At 36.9% G+C, this 9,567-nt stretch overlaps 1 protein-coding gene across 2 annotated transcripts in view; it reads left to right on the top strand.

Moving 5' to 3' along the window:
- The window catches only part of TRIP11 (thyroid hormone receptor interactor 11), a 69,390-nt gene that overhangs the window by 44,365 nt on the left and 15,458 nt on the right, over positions 1–9,567 (top strand). For both annotated transcript variants that reach the window (XM_003786992.2, XM_023511549.1), the window contains exon 16: positions 2,944–3,043. In XM_003786992.2, coding sequence (XP_003787040.1) covers positions 2,944–3,043 — 100 coding nt within the window. The remainder of the gene's footprint in view (positions 1–2,943; positions 3,044–9,567) is intronic.

Raw genomic sequence — 9,567 nt, 5'->3', positions numbered from 1 at the left:
TTTTTTTTTTTTTTTAGGCAGAGCCTAGCTCTGTCACCCCAGGTAGACAGTGACATCATCATAGCTCACTGCAATCTCAAACTCATGGGCTGAAATAATCCTCCTGCCTCAGCCTCCTGAGTAGCTGGGAGTATAGGTACACACCACAATGCTTGGCTAATTTTTCTCCTTTTAATAGGGAAAGGATCTGGGTGGTTTTTCTGTTTTTAGTAGAGATGGGGTCTGGCTTTTGCTCAGGATATTCTCAAACTCTTGAGCTCAAGCGGTCCTCCTACCTCAGCTTTCCAGAGTGCTAAGATTGTGATCCACTGTGCCTAGCCCATTATCAGACTTTTTAAGTTTTTGCCACTTTTGGGAAGATGATTTAGTCCATTTCATGCTGTTAAAATACCAAATCCTGGTTATCTTACAATGAACAGAAATTTATTGGCATATAGGTTGTGAAGGCTAGGAAATCTAAGATCGAGGGGCTGGCATCTGGCAAGGGCTTTCTAGCTACTTCATCCCACGGTGGAAGAGCAAAGAGCGGGTGAAAGGGTGAGAGAGAGAGACCAAGAGGGGGCCAACATACTCCCATAGTAAGTACATTAATCCATTCATGAAGACAGTGCTCCCATCGCCCAAACAGGTCCTTAACACCATTTAAGGCCACACCTCTCAACATTGCCACATTGGGGATCAGTTTCCAATGCATGAACTGTGGGGGACACATTAAACCAAAACAGAATGGCTGTCTTCTTGTGATTTTAATTTGCATTTCCCTGATTGCTAATGAGGTCAGGCATCTTTTGGTATGTTCATTGACCATTTATGCCTACTTTTTGGTCAGCTCATTAATACATTTAAAGGATATATGTATGTTTTACCCTCTGTAGCCCAGGAATTTTACTAAGTAAAAGATACATTTTATCTAATACTTTTAGTTGTTTCTAATGGGTCCAGAGTATCTAGTCTGTTAAGTTGCTAGAATGAAGTCCAAATCTTTTTTTTAAAAAAACTAATTTTATGTTTTAAATTTAAAAATGTAAGATGGAGGAAGAACAAAATAAAATTAATATTTATCTTATTGATTCAGTATTAATATTTAATATTAATAACTTAATATTAATAAAAATAACAGCTAAATTGAATGAAAGAAAAGCCAAACAGGTGGTAAAAGGAATAATAAAATCTAAATGCTGAGTTTTTAAAAATTCTTAGCGTTGTTTTAAGCTTTAATAATTTAATAATTATTAACACTGTGAACTAAAAAATTGTGAAAGTTTATTTATGGGGAAGATGAAGTTGTTAAAGGATACAAGCATACAGTAAACTAGAAGGAATCAATTCAGCATTTGATAGTAGAGTAGGGTGTCTGTCTGTAAAAAAATTACTCAAATGATAGATACTCTAATACCCTGATTGATCACTATGCATTATATACATGCTAGAAAGGTCTCACACACTGCATAAATGTGCACAAATCAGAAAAAAAACATTTAAATTTTCTTTATACTAAATTTAGTTTTGTGAATTTTGAATAATACATTTTTAATTTAAAATTTATTATTTTAATCCTTATCTATATATCTGTCAGGGCTCTACCCCTAGAAGCGGAACCAGTAGGGTGTGTGTGTATATGCCACATTTGTATGTGTGACATCTTTGTATGAATACACACATACATCATTTATTAAAGGGAATGAGCTATGTGACTGTGAAGGGTGGCTAAACAAGTTTGAAAGTGTAATGTTGTCAGTTAGTCTGGGAAGACCACATCAAGGCAGGCTGGAACTCAGAGGCAGGCGCTGAGGCTGTTGTCCACAGCCAGTCAGGAAAGGAAAATCACAAGCAGGACAGAACTCCACAGGCATGGGTGGAAGCTGCTGTCTACAGAAGGAATTTCGTATTTTCAATTTGGATGCCTAAGTCCTGCTTTTATAAACTTCCAACTAGTTCAATCAGGCATATCCATACTTACCCAGTGATAATGTATCTTCCTCAAATTCAACTGATTAATCACTGTGATTACCTTTGCAAAATACCTTCACAACAATATGTTTGTCATAGTTGTCATTGCTCACAGCAACCTCAAAGTCCCGGGCTCTAACAGTTCTCTTGCCTCAGCCTCCCAAGTAGCTTGGATACAGGTGCCCGCCACAATGTCCAGCTATTTTTAGAGATGGGTCTCACTCGTGCTCAGCTGATCTCAAACCCCTGAGCTCAGGTGTTCTGCCCTCCTAGGCCTCCCAGAGTGTTAGGATTATAGGTGTGAGCCACTGTGCCCAGGCAATTAACATCGTTAGAAATTTTGTTGGTGCACCTAAGATCCTCTCATAGCACACAGGTTGAAAACCAGTGTACTATAGAGTCAGTAGACAAATGGCAGTTCTGGTAAACAATACCTGTATAGCACAAATGACAAAAGGTCATCTCTACTATATAAGAGGTGCTTATAAGCTGGAGAAACCTCAGTAGCATCGTGGGCAACATATGCAGAGAGGTTTCACAGAAGAGCAGATCCAACTAAGCCAGCTATCTTGCAAACAGGAAAAAAGCCTCAAATTCACTAGTAGTAGTCAAGGAAATAAAAATTAAAGTAGCAAAGACATAATGAAAGCATCACTTTATATCTATTATTTTCTGAAAATTAAAAAAACAGCATTTGTTGCTGTATTTCTTGACGTTCCATATGGTTTGTGTTTTATTTCATTCTGTTCTTTTTTTTGTAGACTTCTGTCACTATGCTCTTTTTATTTAATTCCTCTGACACAGGCAGTATTGTATTGTGGAAGAGTATGAGTTCTGTGTTTGCTACTTTATTAGTCTCATGAACTTGCCTGTGGTCACAGAGGTGCCACATCATCAGCTGAACAGTAAAGGGGCAACTCTCAGATGCTTCCCAGCTTACCTTGTGTGAGTCTGTGTTTGCATACTGCTTTATAATGAAATTTCCTCCTGCAGGAACAGTTGGATGAAGCAAATGCTGCACTGGATTCAGCATCACGACTTACAGAACAGTTAGATCTAAAGGAAGAACAACTTGAAGAACTTAAAAAACAAAGTAGGTTTTTTTGCCTTTTTGGTTTTCCCCTGTGTAATGCTAGTGTTAAGTCAAATATGATCTGCCACTTATTGGCACAGTTGCATGAGACCAACTTTGTTAGACTTCCATGTCTGTTACCTGTGACTGATTTGCTTCAATTTAAGCATGGGCCTAGCAAAGCCAGAGTCATTAAGTTGACCCTGGATGTCCAGTTAGTTTTCCTGGGTGTTGAGGCATGTTGCTGTGTTGGCTGTCACCCTGTTGACCAAGGGAGTTGATATGACTGATGTGACTTTTTATGGTTATGACTTCTGGATGAATTCATGTGCATGCTACCTAAAGCCATCCGATCTGTTAGAGAGGGCAGTATTTTCCAATAAGAGTAACTTTTTATGGAATAAATGTCTGGATAAAACTAGATTTTTATGATTGTTAATGATGTTTTACACATAGGCATTCATCATCACATACACGTGTTTTTTTGATATTTGTAAGGTTATCTCATAAGCCCTGTCAATTCCTTGAAGTGAATCCTGTGCTTAGGATTATCAATGGGGCCTCAGATAATCGGGTCATTTATAGTGCTTTGTTAAATCTAATAGCTGACAAAGATGGCATGTCCTCATTTACTCTCTGACTAGGGGCAAGTGGGAAGTTGAAGCTATTCTAGGGCTGCATTTAGTAATAATTCAGGGGGTTTAGATTATAATAGAGCCTAGAAATGCATCAACTTTAGGTGCCTAGGTTAGGCATAGTAGTAATGAGGCCTGTAATGAAGGAATTAACAAGTACATACTAGCTAACATTAAGTAAAAATTAGAAATAGGCAAAAAGAGAAGGAAATGGCTTGGCACCTGTAGCTGTGATGCCATGGCATCAAGGCTGATGGGTTCGAACCTGGCCAGGGCCTGCTAAACAACAATGACAACAATAATAAAAAATAGTCAGGCTTTGTGGTGGGCACCTGTAGTCCCAAGTACTTGGGAGGCTGAGTCAAGAGAATTGCTTAAGCCCAAGAGTTTGAAGTTGCTGTGAGCTGTGATGCCATGACACTCTACCGAGGGTGACAAAGTAAGACTCTGTCTCAGAAAAAAAAAAAAAAAAATAGAAGGAGATCACAGAAGTACTTTAAACCACAGAAACAGTGAATTAAACACTAATGAGGTAAGCAGGCAAGGACCACTGATTCATGGATCTCAAAGAATAAGACAAATTGGCATAAATCCAACAGGAGACAGGAGATGGAAGATAATTTAGGAAAATAAAAAACAGTATAATGTGAGGTAGTTGTCATCAAAATAATTTACTTCTGAGGCAGAGTTTTGCCCAACTAAAAGTTCTCTACCTTATTATACCTGGCCAGCCTAGGAACTCTAAATCTAGTAGAGGGCCTGGAAATGGGCAGCAAAGAAATAATTATATAGTGAGTGTCTATTATGGACATTTGATATACCATATACTGTATTAGTTAGTCTTCCTTTCATTTGCTTTTTATGAATAATTCTGGTTTATAGGTTAAAGAAACTAAGATTTAAACTTTGATTTAAACCTTTAAAAAAGCTTATGATCTTTCTGTGTTGCTGTATTTATAGTATGACTTGTATTTTATTTTGTTTATTTATTTATTTCAGATTAATATGAGGGTATAAAGGATTAGGTAACAATGTCTATGTTTGTTAGGGAAACTCCCTGTTGTAGGTGTGCCCTATACCCCTAACATTGTGCCTTTAGGTGAGAGCACACCAATCCCCCTCCCTTCTAATCTCCTGCCCTCTCCCCCTAACTTAAATAGAGTTTTTCTCTTGTGTGGATGTGTATTAGTTTGTCTAATACAAATATATGTGTGTATATATATCCATCTCCCTTGAAGATGCAGTAGTATCCTCTGTATTGTGCTCTAAATGTTGAAATGGTTGTCTTTACCAAGAGGCAGTATTTGTTGGGAAAAGAATCTAGTTAGATTGAAGATGAGTGCAACTACAGCATTGTCTGGAAGACATATGGACAACCCAGAGGAGACATACTGGATACCTGCAGGGTTAGCTGGAGACTATTGGGGGTGAAAAAGCAGTGTTGTGGACCAGCTCATTGGTTTGTGACAACTCAGTGCTGTGTGTCATGCTGCTATAATATCCAAGGCCACATTCTCTTTTAGGCATCTACCTGCATCATTCCCAGTGGTTGAATTATAACATAAACATTCTATGGCTTATGATAGTTGTCAAATACTACAAATCTTTGCAATACAGTTTGAACATCCCTAATTTAAAAATCTGAATGAAATCCAAAATGCTCCAAAGTTTGAAACTTTTGTTGGTTTTTTTTTTTTTTTTTTGAGACAGAATTTCACTTGTTGTAGAGTGCCGTGGTGTGACAGCTCACAGCAACCTCTAGCTCTTGGGCTTAGGCGATTCTCTTGCCTCAGCCTCCCAAGTAGCTGGGACTATTTTTTTTTTTTTGAGACAGAGTCTCAAGCTGCCACCTTGGTGCCTTGACATCACAGCTCATAGCAACCTCAAACTCCTGGGCTTAAGTGATTCTCTTGCTTCAGCCTCCCCAATAGCTGAGGCTACAAGCATGCGCCACAACTCCCAGCTATTTTTTTGTTGCAGTTGTCATTGTTTAGCTGGCCTAGGTTGCGTTTGAACCCACCAGCCTCAGCGTATGTGGCTGGTGCCCTGCCAGCTGAGCTACAGGTGCCACCCAAAGTTTGAAACTTTTTAGTACTAACGTGGTGCTCAAAGAACATGTTTACTGGAGCATTTAGGATTTTGGATTTTGGGATTGGAAATGCTCAACCAGTAAGTATTATGGTGCAAATATTCCAAAATCTTAAAAAATCTGAAATCTATAACACTCTGATTCTAAGCCTTTTGGATAAATTGTGCTCAGCTTGTATTTATTACTTGTTCAGGTATCTATTTAAACCCTCAGTGATAGAATATTTTCAGGTTTTCTTGTTTATGTATGATAAGGCTTAGGTGGCCTAGGTTATGTAAAATATTAGATTAATACTCATTGTGAATGGAACTTTGGCCTTATTTTGTAGAGGCAATATGTGTATCAGCTACAGAAAAAGCTCTGTTTGATTATGCTTGTACAACCTGTATTTGAAAGGACAGGCAAGAGGCCAGTGTTAGACAGAAATGGGAGTAATGAGACAATTGTTCTGCTATGTCTTTAAATCATTCTTTCCATTTACAACTTTTCTTAATAATCTGTTTTCTCATATGAACATTTTTTTTTTTTTGGAGACAGACATTTTTTTTTTGTCACCCTCAGTAGAGTGCTATGGTGTCACAGCTCACAGCACCTGCCACAATACCCGGCTACTTCTTTTTTAGAGACAGGGATCTCGCTATAACTCAGGCTGTTCTTGAACTTGTGAGCTCAGGTAATCCACCTGCCTCAGCCTCCCAGTGTGCTGAGATTTTAGGCATGAGCCACCTCGCCTGGCCTACTTATGCAAAAGTTTTGAGACAGACTGTTATGGTCTATTATTTCACTTCCAAGAAACATAGTCAACAGTGTCCTTTTGAAATCACTGTGCAAGCAAGTTTCAACTTGCTCAACTTATTAGTGTTGCTAGGAGGGCTTTGTTTGTTTCTGCTTGCGTGGATTTTACATTTCTTGATTTTTGTGTATCTCAAAACTTTTGTAACAACCCACAAATTACCTATGTGCTTAATATCATTTTTATATCTCTAAATACTAATGTGATTGTATTTTCTCTAAGCTGCACTCTTGATTTGATAATATAAATAAAACTTTGATTGGTTTGTTTCAAAAGAATCACTGTATATTTTCTCTCAGAGATAAACATGAAGTACTTTAACTGTTGATTGATGTTGGAATACTGTACTTTATTTTTAACACAAAACTTGGCCAGACAGCAAAAATATTTGCCAGGAGAAACAATTTTGAAAAAGACAAATTGGCTTTTGTTGTAAGAAAGTACATAGAGACTTGAATTGTAGAGGCAAAGTATTGTTTATTTTTAAGCATCTGTAGACTAATGATTAGTTGATACATAGTTTCAACATTTAAACAGTACAAGGAAACTCACTTTGCAAAGTAATTTATTCAAAATGGTTGATTACGTCATTGCTGCTAGTAATGAGATGATTCAGTCTGGAGACGAAAAGAGATCTGTTGCATATAGCACCAATATTAAAACAGTAGATTATTGATAATTGCAGTCATTTCTTAGAGTATGTACATGGCTCTGTAGTTATGAATTAAGGGTATTTATAGGCCTTTTTATGAAAAGTATGAAGGTAGATGCCTATCAGGCATTAAGTACTTAATGAGAACCAACTGCCTTGGCTTCCTGTTAGGTGCTGTGTGAGATGCTAGATAGGATCCCTTTTCAAGGAGCTTAGCTCAGGAAATGACATATACCATAGATACCTCATAGGTTAGTAATTTAAGACAGTGGTGCATAACAGTGATCATAAGACTGTGCATATTTAGTTCCTCTAGAATCCCATTAAGGGTCAGGCACCATTCCCTGAAGGAAAGGAACTTGAGTAGGCCTTCAACAAAAGTAAGGAACTGTAATGCTCTTCTCCTCCTCCTCTTCCCCATTGCCTCCCTTCTCCCCCTCCCCTCCCCCTTCTCTACCTCTCTCTCTCTCTCTTTCTGAAAGTAGGGAAAAGAAACTCTGAGATCCTATAGTTTAATAGAAAATGTTGTTTGGTAAAAGAATTAATGCTATCTTTCCTTTTAGAAAATACCCTTTCAATGTTTTACCTGAAAATGTTCTTTTTCAATGTAGTTCCAAAGACTTACTGCACATGCCACCCTATATCCAAACATCCAAACTCAGGTGATTGGTCTGTGAAGCAGACAGGACATTGTTTAACTATTCTGAGTTGATCAGAGTTCATAATTTTTTTTTCTTTTCTTTGAAACAGAGTCTTACTCTGTTGCCCCAGGCTAGAATGCTATGGCATCAGCGTAGCTCACAACAATCTCAAACTCCCGAGCTCAGGTGATCCTACCTCAGCCTCCTGAGTAGCTGGGACTACATGTGCCCACCACAGTGCCTGGCCAATTTTTCTATTTTTAGTAGAGATGGGGGTCTCACTCTTGCTCAAGTTGGTCTTGAACTCTTGAGCTCAAGTGATTCTTCTGCCTTGGCTTCCCAGAGTGTGGTATTACAGGTATGAGCTACCATGCCCACTGGTCATCATTTCTATGGAATTGTGATTGATGAGAAAATATAGACCTGTGTAAACCTAGACTATAGTGAACCGTTACAAGATATATTATCTTGTTATATATATGGCCAAATTTGATATTTTCCTTTCACTTCTCGTTTTCTATCATCATTCATCCTTGAGCTAAATACCTACTTAAATGAAAATGGGTAAATTGAAAAACAAAAACAAAAAAAGCACAGGATTGTTCTTGTTTTGATAACCATGATTCACGCGTGCGGTAAATTTTATGATATATAAAGAAAAGTAAGTTTTTGTAAGCAATACAAATTTTCTTCCAGCATCCGGAAAATCTTTTAGTCTGTCTGCCAGTTTATGGCTATATCTTAAAGGGCCCCATAACTGATTTTTAAAAAAACAACGTTTAGTGGCTGCTTTAAAGTTTTCTATGACTTTAGAATGGAAAATTTCCTTAGAGTTTTTTAAAAGAAAATCTAGAAGAAGGTTTAAAATGAGTCCGAGTTAGAGCTACTGTAATATGAAGCATTAAAAAATGTTTTAAAACTATAAATATAAAAGGAGCTTATAATGTTTTTCATGGAACTACCCTTTATGGTGCTGGATAGTAGAGTTTTTATTTTAAATAAAGACATTCCGTCTTCCAGGACATGATTTATACAAGAAAACATATAATGTCCTGTTGAACATAGGCCAAATACATTCCCAGATGCTTTGTTACCCAAAACTTTTGAGGGATTTCTTTATAGATGTTTTTGGCAGAAGTGGTGATTTTAGAGGAAACATATAAGTACCAGATGCAGTTTTCTGAGTTGCCATAAATGGTTAAAAAATCATGATGATATAAACATCTGGATCTACTAGACAATGCCAAAGTATGAGTTACATGCATATCAATTAGGTAAATAATTAGGCCCTTTTCAATTTAATGGTTATATTTTTTATTTTTGTTTTTTATTTTATTTATTTTTTAGGTCATAAAATAGGCTTTATTTAATGTCTCTTACAACATGATATAACAGCTTAAACTGTTACTGGCACACGGCAATGGTTATATATTTTTTAAAGTATATCTCCCTGATAGTCACATCTAAACTGAACTATGTTTTATAAATTGCGGTTTTAAAAAATAATTCCTCTAGATATAGAGGAAAAAGTAAATTAGGTAGCAATGAGAATGCTTTGAGTTAACGTGTACTTTCTCTTGTTTGCTTTTGTATGGATTAGTATGTAATTCAGAACATAAATCATTTACTCTTTTTGTCCTGTGTTCTGTTCTTTCCAGATATTCTCCCTTTCCACAGAAACTTACTAGTTCATTTATTTCTCAAATAGTCTTTATTTGTATCTACCAACCACTAT

This window comes from Otolemur garnettii, unplaced genomic scaffold, assembly GCF_000181295.1.
Source record: "Otolemur garnettii isolate 467f Iridium unplaced genomic scaffold, OtoGar3 scaffold00020, whole genome shotgun sequence".
In the NCBI taxonomy this organism is placed as follows: domain Eukaryota; kingdom Metazoa; phylum Chordata; class Mammalia; order Primates; family Galagidae; genus Otolemur; species Otolemur garnettii.
This window is presented reverse-complemented; position numbering and strand designations above follow the sequence as displayed.